Raw genomic sequence first — 21,604 nt, 5'->3', positions numbered from 1 at the left:
ATGAAAATGCATTTACATAAAAATTGTAGGCTTAAATCATTTAAAAAGTAACACTTACTTTGTGACATGTTCCTCTTCTTGTTTCGCCAGAAACTGCTTGTCACAGATACAAAACGCCTGAAAAGAGAAAAGGAATGGACCTTTACCCTGGGTATTCAACACATGCTGACATTCAAATAACATGTCACTACAGGTACTCTGACTTTTCCTGTTGTTCATTAGTTATCTGATCATTGACAAGTTGACTGTGAAAAAAGTTTCAATACCTTTTTCAATAGACTTTCACTTTTCAAACAATTATAGACGTGGTATAAAAAAAGTCCACAGGGAGGTCTTCAACACATGGTCTGTAAAAATCTGAAACGGTTTAGCATCTTCCTTTATATATACTGTATTGTAGAGAGAAGCTGTGTGGGCGGTTCTAAGAGAGCTTGGGGGATATAACATTGGAAAAAGCTCTTTCTCTTCATTCATTTTCAACTTCATCAAGACAATGGGTTCCTTCTTGTCTCAAGTGCCTGCAGGTGAGAATTGATTGTAACTTTGCAGTTCAGATCCTGTACATTTCTTTACTGGTTTTGAGTGAATTGATCATTAACAATGTATTATGTTTGCAGGTCATGACCTGAGAATTGTGTTGATTGGAAAAACTGGATCTGGTAAAAGTTCAAGTGGAAACACCATTGTAGGAAAACATTTATTTACATCAGCACCCATGTCTACCTCAGTGACTGATAAATGTAGGGAAGAAAGGGTTCGAGAAAACAGATGGTTAAATGTGGTGGACACACCAGGAGTGTTAGACACAGATGGTAGTAGGAAACCAGGGTATATCCAAAGAGAAGTACTGAAGTGTCTTGAAGTCTCATCCCCTGGTCCTCATGTCTTCCTGTTGGTGATGAAGTTGGGGACATGGAGTGATGATGATCAGAAATCTGTTGATAACGTTGAGGATCTCTTTCCAGAGCTTTACAGGCACATGATTGTGCTCTTTACTCACAGTGATCAACTTGGGGGGATAACAATACAAGACTTTGTACGTGATGGTCATCCAAATCTTAAAGACATTATACGTCGCTGTTCTGGCAGATACCATGTTTTCAACAACAAAAGTCGTAGGAGAGATCAAGTTGTTGAGCTGGTCAGGAAGATTGATGAATTGGTGGCAGTGGAAGGGATCTATGACCATCACCATGTAGATTAAGGATAACATTTACACCAACATGAAATGTACATGTTTTTTCCAATAAATAACACATTGTTTATTGAATATATAATGAGCTTTGCTAAAATGACAATATGCATGTTGTATTTATTTTCAGTTATACTATATGTTGTCGATAGGTTAATCCCAAATGTCTCTGGAATGTCACAATACATGGGAATGGTATCTTTAACCACCAAATGTTTGTCAACAATAAAGTAATAAATGATCAACAACGATTGTTCTTTAAGCATCATAAGGCATACTATATATACTTAACATTATATTCGCAATATGTAATAATTAACACATTTGTTGCTGTTTGTACTATTTGGTTGTTTATATTTAGTGTATTTTCTTTTTCACAATTATTTTAAATCCCATTTAGGGACCTTTTTTAAATGTAAATTGTTTGTGATGCTAAATGTCACTCTCTTATCTGGCGGATAAAAACTATCCAGCTGGCAAAATCTGTCACATTGACAGAAATGTTGATTGATGTGCATTGTCCCTGTCAAATAAATAAATAATCTAGCATTTCTATATATGGTAAATCATATTCAATAGATGGGCATACTGCACAACGGAGACTTGTTTTTGAGCAGTTTGTTGTCAAACTTGAACTTCAAGTTGAAGTAATCAAAAGTGAATGATCACTGCATTGTGATGATTTTCCATATTTAGCGCTCGTGGGAAGCCATATCGTTGGCGTCCTGCAAAAAAACTTGTAGACCTCTATCTTGGACCCCCAATAGAACTAATTTAAGGAAGTATTTTTGAAATATTTTCAAATCAAGTATTAATGAAAGTTCACAAGGCCTTTTGAATGTCTGTTGTGTCTGTTGACATAGATGCACCTGAAGTATTTTTTTTAACATAAAGTCAATTAAAATGAATAGAAAATAGACAAAGTGTCACACCCTGGCCAAAGAGAGGCTTTTATTCTCTATTTTGGTTAGGCCAGGGTGTGACTAGGGTGGGCATTCTAGTTTCTTTATTTCTATGTTTTCTGTTTCTATGTTTTGGCCGGGTATGGTTCTCAATCAGGGACAGCTGTCTATCGTTGTCTCTGATTGGGAATCATACTTAGGCAGCCTGTTTTTCCCACCTTAGTTGTGGGTAGTTGTCTGTGTTAATGGCCTGTATAGCGGCCTGTATAGCACTAGTCAGTTTCACTGTTGTGTTTTGTTGGTGACATTTATAACATTAAAAGAAAATGTACGGTCACCACGCTGCACCTTGGTCCGGTCATTTCCACCCTGACGCTATTCGTGACACAAAGTCAAAAAATACAAAGGTATTTGTCATGATTTATAGGTGAGGTCCGTGAACCAATAACAGTTGGTTGTATTTATACAACTGATATGGGTTGGAAAGTAATTGAAATTAACAAAGTATTTTTTAAATACAATTAATACAAATTCATAGAAAATAGACGAAGTAAAAACATACAAAAGTAATTGCTGTTTATTGAATAGGTGAGATCCCTACGCAGAAAGTTCACCTGTATTTTTGCTGGTTGATATACCAGATAAGTACAATGTTATTTCAGGGGAAATCTTATATTTAGAACCTGTCTGCGCTTGGCACAGACGTTGGATCTATGTGCAAAGTGATCACAATAACTACTCTTCAACGCTTCAGTCTGACACAGAAAGAAGGTACTGACCCTGTCACGCCTGCTCCAGCTCTCCCTCTCGATGGTGCAAGACTGCCTTCATTACGCACACCTGTCACCATTGTTGTGCCCACCATCATGCTCAGCAGCGCATCATTGGACTCACCTGGACTCCATTACCTTGTTGATTGCCCCTCCTATTTCTGTCTGTTTCTTTGGTTAGATCGCTCTGGCTAGTGTCACTGTCACTGCTCTGCCTAGTATCACTGCTTTTGATAGTATTACTGTCACTGCTCTGGCTAGTATCACTGCTTTTGATAGTATTACTGTCACTGCTCTGGCTAGTATCACTGCTTTTGATAGTATCACTGTCACTGCTCTGGCTAGTATCACTGCTCTGGCTAGTATCACTGTCACTGCTCTGGTTAGTATCACTGCTCTGGCTAGTATCACTGCTCTGGCTAGTATCACTGCCACTGCTCTGGCTAGTATCACTGCTTTTGATAGTATCACTGTCACTGCTCTGGCTAGTATCACTGCTCTGGCTAGTATTACTGCTCTGGCTAGTATCACTTCTCTGGCTAGTATCACTGTCACTGCTCTGGCTAGTATCACTGCTCTGGCTAGTATCACTGTCACTGCTCTGGCTAGTATCACTGTCACTGCTCTGGCTAGTGTCACTGCTCTGGCTAGTGTCACTGTCACTGCTCTGGCTAGTATCACTGTCACTGCTCTGGCTAGTGTCACTGCTCTGGCTAGTGTCACTGTCACTGCTCTGGCTAGTGTCACTGTCACTGCTCTGGCTAGTGTCACTGTCACTGCTCTGGCTAGTGTCACTGTCACTGCTCTGGCTAGTGTCACTGCTCTGGCTGTTATCACTGTCACTGCTCCCGGCTAGTATCACTGCTCTGGCAAGTATCACTGTCACTGCTCTGGCTAGTTTCACTGTCACTGCTCTGGCTAGTTTCACTGTCACTGCTCTGGCTAGTATCACTGCTCTTGCTAGTATCACTGCTCTGGCTAGTGTCACTGCTCTGGCTAGTGTCACTGCTCTGGCTAGTGTCACTGCTCTGGCTAGTGTCACTGCTCTGGCTAGTATCACTGCTCTGGCTAGTATCACTGCTCTGGCTAGTATCACTGCTCTGGCTAGTATCACTGCTCTGGCTAGTGTCACTGCTCTGGCTAGTATCACTGCTCTGGCTAGTATCACTGCTCTGGCTAGTATCACTGTCACTGCTCTGGCTAGTATCACTGCTCTGGCTAGTATCACCGCTCTGGCTAGTATCACCGCTCTGGCTAGTATCACCGCTCTGGCTAGTATCACTGCTCTTGCTAGTATCACTATCACTGCTCTGGCTAGTATCACTGCTCTGGCTAGTATCACTGCCCTGGCTAGTATCACTGTCACTGCTTTGGCTAGTATCACTGCTTTGGCTAGTATCACTGCTTTGGCTAGTGTCACTGCTCTGGCTAGTGTCACTGCTCTGGCTAGTATCACTGCTCTGGCTAGTATCACTGCTCTGGCTAGTGTCACTGCTCTGGCTAGTATCACTATCACTGCTCTGGCTAGTATCACTGCTCTGGCTAGTATCACTGCTCTGGCTAGTATCACTGCTCTGGCTAGTATCACTGCTCTGGCTAGTGTCACTGCTCTGGCTAGTATCACTGCTCTGGCTAGTATCACTGTCACTGCTCTGGCTAGTATCACTGTCACTGCTCTGGCTAGTATCACTGCTCTGGCTAGTATCACTGCTCTGGCTAGTATCACTGCTCTGGCTAGTATCACTGCTCTGGCTAGTATCACTATCACTGCTCTGGCTAGTATCACTGCTCTGGCTAGTATCACTGCCCTGGCTAGTATCACTGTCACTGCTCTGGCTAGTATCACTGCTCTGGCTAGTATCACTTGTGGGGGGGAAATCTGAATTAGCTAAGTAACATTGACATAACTAAGGTGTCTCATTTGCAGAATAGGCTTTTATGTGTTAATTACTGTTGATTTGTCTGCTTCAGACTCTGGTGTTGGCGGCTGCACTTCCTCCCACGTCTGCTTTCACATCCTCCTCAGACGCCACTCATAGTCTATTTGACCTCAGTCACCTTAGGGGCCCAGAGAGGGGAGAAGTCAGGCTTGTCTATCACATTTAAAAATATATATTTTACCTTTTATTTAACCAGGTAGGCAAGTTGAGAACAAGTTCTCATTTACAACTGCGACCTGGCCAAGATAAAGCAAAGCAATGTGACAAAAACAACAACACAGAGTTACACATAAACAAACGTACAGTCAATAACACAATAGAAAAATCTATGTACAGTGTGTGCAAATGTAGAAGAGAAGGGAGGTAAGGCAATACATAGGCCAGAGGCTAAATAATTACAATTTAGCAAATTAACTCTGGTGTGATAGATGTGCAGATGATGATGTGCAAGTAGAGATACTGGGGTGCAAAAGAGCAAGAGGGTAAATAACAATATGGGGATGAGGTAGTTGGGTGTGCTATTTACAGATGGGCTGTGTACAGGTACAGTGATCAGTAAGCTGCTCTGACAGCTGATGCTTAAAGTTAGAGAGGGAGATATAAGACTCCAGCTTCAGTGACTTTTGCAATTCGTTCCAGTCATTGGCAGCAGAGACCTGGAAGGAAAGGCGGTCAAAGGAAGTGTTGGCTTTGGGGATGACCAGTGAAATATACCTGCTGGAGCGCGTGCTACGGGTGGGTGTTGCTATGGTGACCAGTGAGCGGAGATAAGACGTGGCTTTTACCTAGCAAAGACTTATAGATGACCTGGAGCCAGTGGGTTTGGCGACGAATATGTAGTGAGGGCCAGCCAACGAGAGCATACAGGTTGCAGTGGTGGGTAGTATATGGGGCTTTGGTGAGAAAAGGATGGCACTGTTATAGACTACATCCAGTTTGCTGAGTAAAGTGTTGGAGGCTATTTTGTAAATGACATCGCCGAAGTCAAGGATTGGTAGGATAGTCAGTTTTACGAGGGTATGTTTGGCAGCATGAGTGAAGGATGCTTTGTTGCGAAATAGGAAGCTGATTTAATTTTGGATTGGACATGCTTAATGTGAGTCTGGAAGGAGAGTTTACAGTCTAACCAGACACCTAGGTATTTGTAGTTGTCCACATATTCTAAGTCAGAACTGTCCAGAGTAGTGATGCTGGACGGGCGGGCAGGTGCGTGCAGTGATCGGTTGAAGAGCATGCATTTAGTTTTACTTGCATTTAAGAGCAGTTGGAGGCCATGGGAGGAGAGTTGTATGGAGGTTCCTTATCACAGTGTCCATAGAAGGGCCAGAGGTATACAGAATGGTGTTGTCTGCGTAGAGGTGGATCAGAGAATCACCAGCAGCAAGAGCAACATCATTGATGTATACCGAGAAGAGAGTTGGCCCGAGAATTTAACCCTGTGGCACCCCCATAGAGACTGCCAGAGGTCCGAACAACAGGCGCTCTGAATTGACACACTGAACTCTATCAGAGAAGTAGTTGGTGAACCAGGCAGGGCAATCATTTGAGAAACCAATGCTGTTGAGTCTGCCGTTAAGAATGTGGTGATTGACAGAGATGAAAGCCTTGGCCAGGTCGATGAATACGGCTGCACAGTAATGTCTCTTATCGATGCGGTTATGATATCGTTTAGGACCTTGAGCGTGGCTGAGGTGCACCCATGACCAGCTCTGAAACCAGATTGCATAGCGGAGAAGGTACGGTGGGATTCGAAATGGTCGGTAGTCTGTTTTTTAACTTGGCTTTCGAAGACCTTAGAAAGGCAGGGTAGGATAGATATAGGTCTGAAGCAGTTTGGGTCTAGACTGTCTCCCCCTTTGAAGAGGGGGATGACCGCCGCAGCTTTCCAATCTTTGGGAATCTCAGACAATACGAGAGGTTGAACAGGCTAGTAATAAGGGTTGCAACAATTTCGGCAGACCATTTTAGAAAGAGAGGGTCCAAATTGTCTAGCCCGGCTGATTTGTAGGTGTCCAGATTTTGCAGCTCTTTCAGAACATCAGCTATCTGCATTTGGGTGAAGGAGAAATGGGTGGAGGCTTGGGCAAGTTGCTGTGGGGGGTGCAGCGCTGTTGATCGGGGTTGGGGTAGCCAGGTGGAAAGCATGGCCAGCCGTAGAAAAATGCTTATTGAAATTTTCAATTATAGTGGATTCATCGGTGGTGACAGTGTTTCCTAGCCTCAGTGCAGTGGGCAGCTGGGAGGAGGTGCTCTTATTCTCCATGGACTTTACAGTGTCCCAGAACTTTTTTGGAGTTTGTGCTACAGGATGCAAATTTCTGCTTGAAAAAGCTAGCCTTGGCTTTCCTAACTGTCTGTGTATATTGGTTCCTAACTTCCCTGAAAAGTTGCATATCACGTTGGCTATTCCATGCTAATGCAGAACGACACAGGATGTTTTTGTGCTGGTCAAGGGCAGTTAGGAATGGTAGGATGTGAGTACATTGGAGGTAAACCTAGGCATTGAGTAATGATGAGAGAGATATTGTCTCTAGAGACGTTTAAACAAGGTGATGTATATATGGGAGGTGGAACAAAATGGTTGGTTAAGGCATATTGAGCAGGGCTAGAGGTTCTACGGTGAAATAAGACAATAACCACTAACCAGGATAGTAATGGACAAGGCATATTGATATTAGGGAGAGGCATGCGTAGCCGAGTGATCATAGTGGTCCAATGAGTGGTTAGGCTGGCTGGAGACACGGTGATTCAGGCAGCTAGCAGGAGGGCCTTAGACGGACGTTACGATGGAGGAAAGTCTGTTTTCAACCTCCGCGTGCGGTTACGTCGATAGACCAGCTGTGATGAATTAGTAGGGTTCCGAGTAGCAGAGGGGTCCAAGTCCAATTTACAAAATAGGTATAGTGGCCCAAGAAATTGGCCGATGGATCTATTCAGCTAACAGTCCAATATGCTCTAGACGGCTAGCAGTCTAGCAGATGCGCATTCAGGGGACGTTGCGACGTAGGGGCCAGTTGAGTACCCCCTCGAGCAGATTACGTCGATAGTCCAGTCGTGAAGGATCGGCGGGGTTCCATGCCCCGTACCGGCAGCAGAAGGGGTCCGGGTATTGTAGCCCAGGAGTGGCTGATGGGCCTCTTAGCCGGGAGAATGGGCCTAGCATGGGCTAGGTCCAGGATAATTGGTGCTTGCTTCGGGACAGACGTTAGCCAGAAGTAGTCACTCGGATTGCAGCTAGCTAGCTGCGATGATCCAGGTGAAAAGGTTCAGAGCTTGCGGTAGGAATCCGGGGATATGGAGAGGAAATAGGTCCGGTATGCTCTGGTTTGAGTCGCGTTGTACAAACTTGAGAGAGCTTTCCGAGCTAAAGGTTAGCTGATGACCGCTAGCAGTGGTTAGCTAACTACTAGCTAGTGAGCTGGCTACTAGCTAGCAGCTAGTGAGCTGGCTAGCTTCTGTTGGGGGATTCCGGTTCAAAGGTAGATAAAAATACTTTAGAAAAAAACATATCTACACCACATTGGGTGAGGCGGGTTGCAGGAGAGTATTTTGAAGTTGAGGTTTAGAAAAATATAAAAAGATATGCGAAGACAAAGATAAAAAACGATATATACATGGGACACGACAAGACGAAGGACAAAGACGTCTGACAACTACGCCATCTTGGATATATATCTCTGAGTGCTTGATGAGACAGCTCAATAACAGGGCTACATACAGCTAAAATACTGCTTCATGTTTGGGATCTGATTAGCTGTAACACTGAGCCTTGAACAAGGGGTCAGTACCCCCATTATGCCCTCTCTCCATCTTTGTCAGACTGAAGCATTGAATAATGATGGCGCCGACGGAGATGGCAGCATCGCGACTAGCTCTTAAGCAACTCTGCAGTATTTTGTTTGTTTATGTACCATTTTTTACGTTATTAGCTCAGGAATTGTTTTGTGTCATTACACTCAGCCGGGAAGAACTATTGGATATTAGAGCGGCGGTAACTCACCAGAACTTCCAGCATTACGACCAGGATTACGACTTCCCTGGAGCGGCTCCTTGTTTACTCTCCCTAGAGCAATCAAACTTATTCCAGAGGCTGACCCAAAACAACGCCAGCAAAGGAGAGGTACTTGAGGTAGTCTTCTGGTCCGACACCACCCACCACTCCCGAGTATTTTACTCGCTAATGTTCAATCTCTGGATAATAAAATTGATGAGCTCAATGCGAGACTTGCATTTCAGAGAGACACCAGGGATTGTAATATACTCTGCTTCACGGAACCATGGCTCTCTCGAGATATACTGTCAGACTCGGTAAAGCCAGTTCGTTTCTCAGTACATCGCACCGACAGGAACAAACACATTTCTGGGAAGCAGAATTGTGGAGGTATATGTTTTATGATTAACGACTTATGGTGTAACTGTGATAACATACAGGAACTCAAGTCCTTCTGTTCACCGGACCTAGACTATCTCCCGAGAGAATTATTGTCAATAATAGCCACAGCGGTCTATATCCCCCCCAAGCGGATACCATGACAGCCCTCAAAGAACTTCACTGGACTTTATGCAAACTGGAAACCACATATCCTGAGGCTGCATTTATTGCAGCTGGGGCTCTATCAACATATTGATTGTTGTACTCGCACTTCTAAAACCCTCGACCATTGCTATACTACCTTCCGAAATGCATATAAGGCCATCCCCCGCCCTCCATTTGGCAAATCGGACCACGATTCTATCTTGCTCCACCCCTCCTATAGGCAGACACTCAAACAGGAAGCACCCATGGTAAGGACTATTCGACGCTGGTCTGACCAATCGGAATCCACGCTTCAAGGTTGTTTTGATCATGCGGACTGGAATATGTTCAGAGTAGCTTCAGAAAATAATATCAACACATATACCGATACAGTGAATGAGTTTATCAGGAAGTGAATAGGAGATGTTGTACCCACTGTGACTAATTAAACCTACTGTACCCCAACTAGAAACCATGGGTAGATGGAAGCATTCGCGCAAAACTGAAAGCGTGAAACACCGCATTTAACCAGGGCAAGAAGACTGGGAATATGGAAGAATACAAACAGTGTAGTTGTTCCCTCCGCAAAGCAATCAAGCAGGCTAAACGTCGGTATAGGGACAAAGTTGACTCCCAGTTCAACGGCTCAGACACGAGACATTTGTGGCAGGGTATACAGACAATCACGATCATAAAGGGAAAACCAGCCACGTCGCGGACACCGACGTCTTGCTTCCGGACAGACTGAACACCTTCTTCGCTCGCTTTGAGGATAATACAGTGCCACCAACGCGGCCCAATATCAAGGACTGTGGGCTCTCCTTCTCCGTGGCCGATGTGAGTAAGACATCTAAGCGTGTTAACCCTTGCAAGGCTGCCGGCCCAGATGGTATCCTTAGCCGTGTCCTCAGAGCATGCGCAGACCAGCTGGCTGATGTGTTCACAGATATATTCAATCTCTCCCTATCCCAGTCTGTTGTCCCCACATGCTTCAAGATGGCCACCATTGTCCCTGTACCTAAGAAAGAATGCTGTTCATCAACTATAGCTCAGTATTCAACTCCATAGTACCCTCCAAGCTCATCATCAAGCTTGAGGCCCTGGGTCTGAACCCTGCCCTGTACAACTGGGTCCTGGACTTCCGGACGGGTCGCCCCCAGGTGGTAGGAAACAACACCTCCTCTTGCTGATCCTCAACACTGGGGCCCCACAAGGGTGCATGCTCAGCCCCCTTCTGTACTCCCTGTTCACACATGACTGCGTGGCCAAGCACGCCTCCAACTCAATCATCAAGTTTGCAGACGACACAACAGTAGTAGGCTTGATTACCAACAACGATGAGACAGCCTGCAGGAAGTAGGTGAGGGCTCCAGGAAAATAACATCTCACTCAACGTCAACAAAACTAAGGAGATGATCGTGGACTTCAGGAAACAGCCACTGAGGGATGGTATAATTATTAGTGTTCATAAGACACTTGACATTATCTCAAATCAATATGCCTTAAATGCACAACATCCTCAAATGATAATTAAAGCTGCAACAAAGAACCAATGATTGTGTAAAAGCTGAGGTCATGGCAACGTATTCTCCCAGGAGTCACTGTATGGTCATTCTGACGTCTGCATTGGCCGTGCAGCATTTACTGTGATATGGCCTCAGCAGAAGTCAGGGCATTCATACGTCTTGCACTTCACTGAGCAGCACAGAGCTGTTAGAAGTTGTCTAGGAAGTGTGTTTGTGTTTATACAGGACCTCCCACCCCCACCTACCGTCAACAAATCATGTCAATGCAGAGCTATAAGGAGACCTCAACATTGTCACAAAATTTGAGAGGCGGACGGCACTGAGGTAAGGCGCTCAATTTGGCCTCTGCGTGCTCCCAGAGACTCCGCAAATGCCTCACACCATCCTTTTGGGGCCTCTGACCACATCTTTCAGATAAAGTATCAATTGGCTCTTAAGAGTTCAGAAATATATATTTTCAAAACGCACACAATAAAAAAGTATTTGTTTCAACGATTTCACCTTCGTTTTATATTGAAAGTCAAGAGCGTTTTTTATAGCGTGATCAGGGGCGTTTTTCTTCACATTAGTCCAACACATTTGGTAGAAAATAGTTTCATTTTCATCAGATGACAACAGAAGTGCAACACTATTTGGCTACCAGCCACATATGTAATGAGCTTAGCCTCCAATGAAAAAAAGCTGTATTTTTTGTAAAAACGATGCATCATATTTCTAATGTTTATCATTGAAATAATGTAGCCAGCTACATAAAAGTAGCTACACATCAACATCAGTCAGAGCGCTGTTCGTGAATTCGTAGAGGCGCGCCAAGTTGTCGGACAAAACGAGTGATGTAAAGGATATATGGCCAATTTTCTGGATATGACAATTTTTTGTAATTATCCCAGACCGGAAAAAAATAAATGTTCAGGTGCCAGCAGCATCTTTCTCATGTCAGTCAGTCTTGTAAGGTTCTACTTGGTCTTAATACGTCAACTGGCAATTTGCCTGTCAATCTTGCTGCTCTGATTGGATAGAGTGAAGCTGTATTTCTCCAGTAACACGTCATAATTTCACTCGATCACTTTTACTTGTATGTTTTCGGTCTGATCATTTAGATTTACACCTGGCTGGGGTAGAGTGTGGGAAAATACAGATTTATTTTTACATTGTATCGAAATAATGTAATGCAATAACATTGTGCAGGTTCCCGCAAGACATTTTGTAGTTTCACACACTACAAAGGGTAAAGAGTGAGACGAAGGTGGGAGACAGGCAGGGAAACAGACAGGTTATTGGTGCCATGTTGAAACAGTGGGCCCAGGGGGGAGGAAGACAGAGTGAAGGCACACAGCAAACCTTTTTGCATCATTTTAACTTGTTTTCACCTTCACACACACACAGTTTTCCACACTTTTACCCTCGGATCCAGTGGACCCGAACACCACATATGTAGTATAGATGTGTAGGGGGTGCACAGTGTGCACTCAATGAAAATGGGTTATTTTACATGTTCTTCACAAAAAATGAGGCCAATAAGTCTCCTTTTTCTTTTAGTAAACATTGAAAATGGGTCCCATAGACCCGAACACCACACAAGGGTTAAGTGTTGAAAGCATTAAGCAGCCGGCTATGGCGTCACTTGAATTTTGGGCGGCATTTTGACAATTGGCTGCCGCCCTCCGGCGCCCCTGATTGGCTACTGCACTGCTGGCAGCACCCCAGTCACCAGCTCATAGCGTTGCTGCAGTTTCCGCCCCCACCCCATTCCCGCTTCTCCCAAAATTCACTCCCACTATCCTAGGTAGCTATGGTGGTGTGTGTGTTTATATGGGATTATCCAATTGTGAAACATTAATAAAAATGAATCTGCCAATTAAATTAGTGTTTTTTATGTTTGTGTGTGACGAAGACGATTAGTGATGAAGGCAGTAGCCTAACATAGCCTGTTAGCTAGCTACTAGTAGTGGATATCATTTTAGCTAAAACTAAACTATAGAGATTTGAAACAATTTCTATCATGTCTAAAAGATAACAACTATCAGGAAGCAAATATTTAAAAAACTAATGAGAAAAGAGGCACAATCTCTAAACCAAAGAAATTCGCTGCTGAAATTTAACAGCCTGCAGCAATGTCCATCAGCCGGTGTTGAGAATGACAAGCCACCGAGGACAGGCCATTCATTCGCCGAGAACAACGAAACCGGAGGAGTCCGAGCCATGCACTTCCACCGATGATGACAGCTCTCTGTACAACATCCCCACTGCGCCACTTACCAGGGACTGCGCAACACTGGAGAGGGCCCTTACATACGGGGATTCCAGGGACATCGACGCAAAAGATCTGTGTAATGAGCTCAAAGTCTTGAGCAGGAGACTGGACAGTGAGGCAAAACCACTGGACGCACTGGAGTACATATCGAGACCCCAAATGGCCTCCTTGTATCCCAATGCCTTTGTTGCCCTGAGAGTTCTTATCACACTCCCGGTGACAGTGTCAAGTGGAGATTATCCAAAAACTATCTGCGTTCTACTATGAGTCAAGGGAGACTCAATGGACTCGCCACCATATCAATTGAGCACGAGTTGGCTTACGAAATCAACCTCCAAGAAGGAGTGCATGCTTTCGCTGCCAGGAAGGCCAGGCGAGTCAATTTGTCTGAATAAAAGGTAAGCGTTGATCATACACATTAATTTGTAAGATTACTCAATTACCTATCACCTGTTTACTTGCTTGCTGTTTGGGGTTTTAGGCTGGTTTTCTGTACAGGACTTTGAGATATCAGCTGATGTAAGAAGGGCTATATAAATACATTTGATTTGATTTGATTACTTTATTTTTTAATTTTTTTAAATAGACTCCATCCGAATCTCGCTCTCTCACTCTCTTCCTCTCACCCCTCTCTCTCTCTCTTTCTTTCTCTCAGATGATTTGATTTCAGGACCATGGACAGCTACCGAGAGAAAACATCGCTGACTGCAATGCGGCACCAAATAAGAGGACAGGGGCCACTTTAGGCGGAGACTAAATAAATAAATGGTGAAACTGATGTTGGTCAATCAAATTCGATATGTAAATAAACGTAATTGGTTAAGGCTCGGTCATTGACATAAAGCTTATTTTACACTGCTCCAGTGAAACGAGGCCCACCATGCATTTATGAAAGCACTTGTTTCTAAAGCTAACATGATCTCACTCTTTTTTACAGTTCTACAGGAATATTAAAATATTTGTTAAATATGTTATGTAAAAGTGTTATTTTATTGTAACAGTTGTGGGGTCGTGCCATGTGTGATAACAGGTGTCATATTATTAGTAAGAAACTCTGTTTCCTACTATAGGCAGCTGGCTGCATAGTGATAGCAACATTGTAACTCTCCAATGCAGGGGTTAAAGTAAAATTCCCTTCTGCCTGGGACCTCCTGTAGGTGCATGCGTCCACCAACATTTGTTATGGGCATAATCAGAGAATTACATATAATTGGAGCCTATTTCTTCCTATTCCAAAAAATAAGTGAGAGAGAATAAAGTAGACGGCACACGTCAAACATTTGATTTATGACCCTATGTCCGGATGATGTGTGCATGCCCATATTTGGGCATCCGGTCAGGACATCATGGCGGGAAGTTATCATGTGGTTATGCCCATATATTGGCATCCTGTTCCTGTTCTCACACCTTAGAGTGAGTGCGAAAATATGTATATAATGTCTTTGAAGTTGTCATGATGATTGATGTCTAGGGACCTCTTTGAACTGGTGGGGGATGAACATTTCAAAGAGTATGGCCCCGCACCCCCTGTTTTATTGACCTTAGTGCTGTTGTCTATGAAACACGAATGTCCTGAGGTATTGGGGTTGGCAGGCGCATTATAAATAAAGCCCAGAACAAGACATGCGGCCCCAGAACACTAAACAAGATTTTAAAAATCTGCATGGATTTTGTGATCAGTGGCAAAGCAGTGATGACCGTAACAATGGAAGCAGGACCTCGGTTGAAACATAGAGAAAGGGCTAAGTATAAAGCCACAATATACGAAGAGCCAAAAAAGCGGTTTCTAAGTGTGTATAGAACCCAAATACCGCCCGCAACTGCGCTGAAAGATCAAGTGATGTCTAATGGACAGCAATGGGGGTATCAGTTTGATTACCTGGCCTGTAGAGTGAACCTCTATACGGTAGCCGAAGGAGAAGAATATACAGACCAGACTTTAGGAGTGGACTACGGGCTTGAAGACTGGATGGTTTTTCGCAAGGTTGTGTGTCCCGAACTGAGCCTTATCACCAAGGGGTATAGCTTCCCAACGAGACCCGTTGGGAAGGTGCCCCTGACTCCTCAGGAAGAATATTTCACAGGGTGAAAATACAAAGAAAGAATGGACTTCCATGTGGATGCGTGGAGTTCTATATCAGCAACGAGGAAACCCGCAACCAAAACATTCGTGATGGTGGCCTGACTGGGGAATTTAGGCTGCGCATGCTTATTCCTCTTAAAAATTGGGATCTAATGGAATTGAAAATGTTAGTTGTTGGACGCTCTCTTTGTACAGAGCCAACAGCATTGTTCACCTAAGGAAGTGCATAATACAGTATATACGAATCCTGACGATTATGATTCAAAGGAACCCCAAGAAGGTACATCCTCAGAAGGGTCAGCCCCCGAAGAAAACTAAGTACGCGGCTGCGTTAACCACGCCCTGATTCCCAAAGGACTGGTTCAACAATAAAAGGAGGGCCCTTAAAGCCTCCAGTTCTTCATTTCATCATATACCATGGATATTCATACAACATACCAGGACTCCGATACGACATGGGGGCCAGACCCTAAGGACTCTATGCCTCGCAGCCCGACATTCTACTCCCCCCTGGCAAGACCCACGACACCTCCTACATGTACACAGCCTGAGGATGTGTTTGATGGGGTGGTCAGTACTATTTTTGTGGACACCATCAAGGCCTCTGTAGCCACACTTTTAGACGTGGTGATTGGAGAGTATATGAGAACAATGCATCGGTTGTGAGATCAATCACCCCAGCCAGCGCTGTCATCCATGCCTATACGACCCGCCAAGATACTACTTCTTCAACCATTTTGAGGAGCTGGTGAAAAGACTGTGGTCCTGCAGGTTTATACCATCGCTGGTCAGAGCCCTGGAGTCTATGGGTCTTGTGCCGTCTATTCCCAGAGTTTACGGGGTAACCGAGGCTTTCCTACATGAAGGAGGCAATCTACATCCACGAGAAACTCAAAGACATCCGACACACCCTGGTGGATGACAATAAATACCGGGAAGCTGTGGTGGCTAATGTGATGACTTTCTGGCTCAATAAACCCCAAGAGACCGAGTGACATTTTGTTATTTAGTTGTAAAGCAATGGGTAACTATGTGTCTACGATGTTAGAGAGAATAAAGACATTTTTTCTTTTGAGAGAACTTACAAAGGTTATGCATCAAATTATTGAAAATAAAGTGAGCAATGTATCGTTCTACACAACACACAATGCCTGGGTTAATGTAGAGCGTGTGCTGAAAATGGAACAAATCATGAATCATGTACGACAAACGGGCGAGAGTCTACAATGGACACAACTGGTATCACGTCTTGTGGATGATTCTGAAGAATTAGAAACAACTTTGTCTAAGATTTTACTTTATTTGTTTGAAACACCATTTCATTGTAACGTGTATCATATTTGTTGCTTATATGCTTATATATCGGATGTGTGTGTTTTTAAAAAATTCAGCGACACAAGCCTGTAAATCTAAACCAAATATACAGGGTGTTGCATGCTGTGATCATTGAGAAAACGGGGACATGTATCTTGCAACGAATCCTGAATTGTCTGTATACGTCATACTTGATGCATGCATAAAATAAAAAAATCTAAAATTAAAATTAAATGTTGTCGTTATTTGAAAGTGGCTCATTAACGTTATTGTACCTCAGCGAGGCAAGAAGGATGGCGGAGCAGCTGTTGAAAAACATTTATTATAATTCCTCTAACCCCGGGTCTTATGGGGGTAAAGAGCGTTTACAGAGAGCTATAGCCAAAGAAACAGGTAGCCTGTTAAGCGATGCTAAAGTGAATGAGTGGTTATCAGAGCAGGATGCATATACTCTCCATAAATCTGTAAGAAAACATTTTCCAAGAAATATAGTTTTTTCTACGCATCCCTTGTCCCAATTTCAGGCGGATCTATGTGACATGCAGGCCCTTGCAGATAAAAATGATGGAAATCGCTACATGCTAACGGTTATAGATATTTTCTCTAAAATAGTATTTGTAAGGGGCTTAAAAAATAAGAGCGGGGCAGAGGTGACCCAGGCCTTTGACTCTATCTTGAAGGAAGGAGGAGCCCCCAAGAAAGTGCAGACTGATGGGCGGAAAATATTATTTTAATAATACTTTTCAGAAACTCATAAAGAAGCACAATATAGTACATTTTGCAACAGGCTCGGATTTGAAAGCTTCAGTTGTTGAACGCTTTAACAGAACTCTGAAGGAGCGGATGTGGCGATATTTTACAGTAAAGGGGTACAACAACAGCTACCATAAGAGTATATATATAGTATGTATGAAGCCCTCTGAGGTCTCTTCTGAAAACTCTTTTCAAGTCTTTAAAAATCTGTATGGTTTGTTATCCCTTTGCCGTAAGAAACAAATTACTTTTAAATTCATAGTGGGGGACTTGGTGCGTATATCATAGTTGAAGGGGGTTTTCGACAAAAAATATGAGCAAGGTTACAGCGATGTTCACCGTTACCGAGTGTCTGCCGCGCATACCTCCGGTCTACAAGTTAAAAGATTATGACGGGGAGCTTATAGAGGGATCTTTTTATGAGAAGGAATTACAGAAGGTACAGTTGGGTAAAGACAAAGTCTTTCACGTGGAGGAGATTCTAGATCAAAAGAGAGAAAAGGGTAAAAGAATGGGTGCTGGTCCACTGGAAAAACTGTCCACAAAAGTTCAACAGTTGGGTATTAGAGCACGATGTGGTGGAGGCATCGGGGGTTAACTTAAACCCTCATGCATGATAAATACCCCATCATACGCGTGTACACAGGCGTGCATCATGAAACACAGCGGCTTCTACCTGACTCTCCCCAGTAATGCGTCTGCACATATATATCGTAATAATCAGAGTTCGAATTATACAACCAATTTTCCAAAGCCTATAGAGTTATCAGAGGCCTGGGAAGTAGGTCTCAGCGAGATTACATACCCCCATAGTTGGTATAATATCAAAGATAAGGACCGTGATTTTTATTGCAAAAAGTTATCGGAACCTGCGAAACTTATTAAGCTTAAAAAAGGATTCTATAGAACCGTCGACAGGATCGTCTCAGAGTTGAATGAACTCCGAACACTGAACAATATGGAAATATTCGTGATCTACAACCCTATACATAAATGGGTACAAATCTCAGGGGATGCTGACGGGGGTATAAAGACCAACGGTAATTTAGCCTACATGTTGGGGATGGGTCCCAATAAATGGACGTATGTGAAAGATTAATTATTCCCATTCCCTGTGGATATACATTCAGGATTTTACAACATATTTGTGTATACCGACATCATATCCTATCAAAAGGTCGGAGACAGCTGTGTGCCCCTCCTGAGAACAGTTCATATAGACGGAAAGGATGGGGACATAGTCACTGTCACCTACAACAAGCCACACTACGTACCTGTAAGCAAGAAATATATTGAAAACATTCTGGTTAATCTTAAAATGGATCAGAACGAAAACATTGAATTTGCTTATGGTAAAACAATTGTAAAACTCCACTTCATACCCTCCAAAACCTCTCTACGTATATAATATTTGTATTATATATATTTATAAACATAATACAAATCAATTAAAAAAGGGTTATAGACCACCAACATCTCGACCCTAACCTCTATGTCTCATACTATGTTGATCAAGTGGGAAATGGGCTACCCGGCTATTATGGATCCCCGACCATGTACTGTTCGGGGATAGGAGGTATATTTCGTAACCTCTTTAGGATGGTTTTACCATTTATGAAGAGAGGCTTCAGCATAGCCAAACCACATTTAAAATCAGCGGCTAAAAATATAGTAAGTGAGGTTGTAGCCAATGCTATGACCCGAAGGGCGTCACCAGATGCCGAGCATCAAGAAGGCTCGGAGCTTATGATGTTGTCTCGAAGACCAAAAAAGAGACCTCCGGGTATAAGGCGCAGGCTTGCCCCTAAAAAGCGGAGGTTAACAGTTAAAAGAAACTCAGTAAGTCAAAGACGGGGTAAAGTGAGGAGGTCTGGACCAAAAACGCCAAAAAGAATACTCTGAAGTATTTTCTAAAAGAACAAGCAACATGGCTCTTTTACACCGCATGTCCTCTGAAGCTATAAAGACAGAGCTCGATCTTTTCACGGCCCCCTTAACCCAACATTCAATAGAGAGGTCCAGTTATGTGGAGATAGCCCCACTCTCTGCCATTACCGACAACGGTCCTATAGAATGTTTCATACCAGGCCACGGTGACAACTATCTGAACTTCAACAACACCTTGGTGCATTTGCGTCTAAAAGTGACCAAAAGAGATGGTACTAATATTGCAGGCGATGCCAAAGTGAGTCTCATTAATTACCCAGTGGCCACCATCTTCTCCCAAGTGGACGTGACTTTGGGTGAACGCCTAATCAGTCAAAGCAGTGCCACATACCCTTATAGGGCCATCATGGAGTGTTTACTCAACTACTCCGAAGATACTCTCAAGACACAATTCAGCGCCGGGCTATTTAGCAAGGATACTGCAGGAGGCTCTATGGAATCGACAGACCCTTCCACCGGTGTAAACAAAGAACTGGAGGCACGCGCTCGCTACTGCGCCGAATCTCGAGAGTTTCATTTGCTAGGGCCTATACACTCTGACATTTTCTTTCAATAACGTTTACTCTTAAATTCGGTTGATTTAAGACTAAAATTATCCAGGGCCAAGGATGAGTTTTGCCTGATGTCTGCCCAGGACGGGGACTTTAGTTTAAAAGTGTTGGGGGCAACACGTGTCTGTATCTCCGGCAGTTCGTCTGGGTCACTCACAGGCTTTGATGAAAGGAAATGCCCTTTACCCTCTCCAAAGAATTACCATGAAAACCTTTAGCATACCTGTGGGCAGTAGAATCTGCAGTCAAGAAAACCTATTTCTAGGCCCTTTACCTCGATATGTGGTTATAGGTTTGGTTGATCACGCCTCTAATACGGGCAGCTTAGATAAAAACCCATTTAATTTTCAACACTTCAATGCAGAGTATGTAGCTCTCTGTCAGGACAGACGTCAGGTCCCTGCTAAAGCTTTCCAACCGTAATTCAATAACAAATCTGTGCGAAAATTTTACAATCTATTCCTGGCTACAGGGAGGCATCTAAAAGATCTCTCTTTACCTATTGACAGAAATGATTTTGCAGAGGGTTACACATTGTATGCTTTCAATTTATCACCTGATGATGACACCTCAGGAAATCTGTCTGTGGTGTCCCAAGGTAACCTCAGGCTGGAAATGCGTTTCCGTACACCTTAAGCCTGTACAGTTAGCATGATTGTTTATGCATGCTCTGATTCAATCTTGGAAGTGAATGCCCGAAGACTGGTCTTAGTGGATTATTATTAAGGATCGTTGAGCAAAGACATGAATACCCAAGAGTTGGAAGGGCTCATGAGCCGATTGATTGGAAAACAATTTTGTAGAGTGTTGGCTTGTGATGAATTACCTATTGAGAAATGGCCGGAGCGGCCGGCCATGTTTATTGTCAATACTCATCCTAAACACATGCCAGGTGAACATTGGCTAGCTGTGACATTAGAAGACGAAGGAGGAAGAAAAATATCCACTTTTTTTGATTCCTACGGCTTTCCCCCCGGTTTTTCACATTTCCCCAAATCTATTAAAGAATTTTTGACCAAAAACGGATCAAAGATATACTACAGCATCAAACAAGTGCAAGATAACCTTTCCACTACATGCAGTCAACACTGCATATTCTACCTATGCCAAAGAGCCCGGGGAGTTTCTTTTGAAGATGTTATGTCTCTTTATAAGGATGATTTAAGAAGTAATGATAACGTTGTAGCTTGTTTTGTTAGAAAATATCAAAAGTGTTCAAATGTGTGTCCTTTAAGACCGTGTAATCAAGGCGTATGCTCATGTCAAATGTTTCAAGAATGCCACAAATGTTAAATTGCTTAATTTTTCAAATAAAATGTATTGAATTTAATCATAGTCATTCAAAAGTCATTCAAAAGTCTAACCACCCAGAGAGATCGGGATTAGGAAAAGGTCCGGAGACGTTCAGGGGGGTAAATGAGTTACCATCATCCCTTTCATAGGGGGGCGGGGTTGTTTGGGCATCTTTAGGGGTGCTGTGTCTCGTTGAAGGTTTTTGTTTTAAAGCTTGAATCTGTTGACGTAGCTATTAGTTGGGTACACCCGAGAGGGGAATGTTGAGGATTGCCAGGGCCTTAAGAAACTGACACCACCCGGGAGGTCTTCTGTCATCAGCAACCTTGTGGGCAGCCGTGGTACTTTTAAGCAAGTCAAGCATATGTGAACCCTTGACAACAGCGCCCTGAAGGATGAACTCTCCTTTGTCATTCCAAGTAGCGGTCCCCTTTGAGTCTTTTATGTTGTTCATAATGTATCTAACATTTTTCCTGTTACGTACCGGAACATGTGTCAACAGGTCCTGCATAACTTTATCTTCAACAGGCATTTGATCTTCCACCGGTAAGATCGCAGGTACA

The 21,604-nt window shown here is 43.4% G+C and overlaps 1 protein-coding gene across 1 annotated transcript; it reads left to right on the top strand.

Annotated features, from left to right (window-relative positions):
• Positions 1 to 493: 493 nt before the first annotated feature.
• Positions 494 to 1,204, top strand: LOC120049160 (GTPase IMAP family member 7-like). The gene is made up of 2 exons (XM_038995387.1): positions 494 to 524; positions 618 to 1,204. The coding sequence occupies exons 1-2, from the start codon at positions 494 to 496 to the stop codon at positions 1,202 to 1,204; spliced, it is 618 nt and encodes a 205-aa protein (XP_038851315.1).
• Positions 1,205 to 21,604: the final 20,400 nt, after the last annotated feature.

Source organism: Salvelinus namaycush, chromosome 6 (assembly GCF_016432855.1).
Source record: "Salvelinus namaycush isolate Seneca chromosome 6, SaNama_1.0, whole genome shotgun sequence".
Classification (NCBI taxonomy): domain Eukaryota; kingdom Metazoa; phylum Chordata; class Actinopteri; order Salmoniformes; family Salmonidae; genus Salvelinus; species Salvelinus namaycush.
This window is presented reverse-complemented; position numbering and strand designations above follow the sequence as displayed.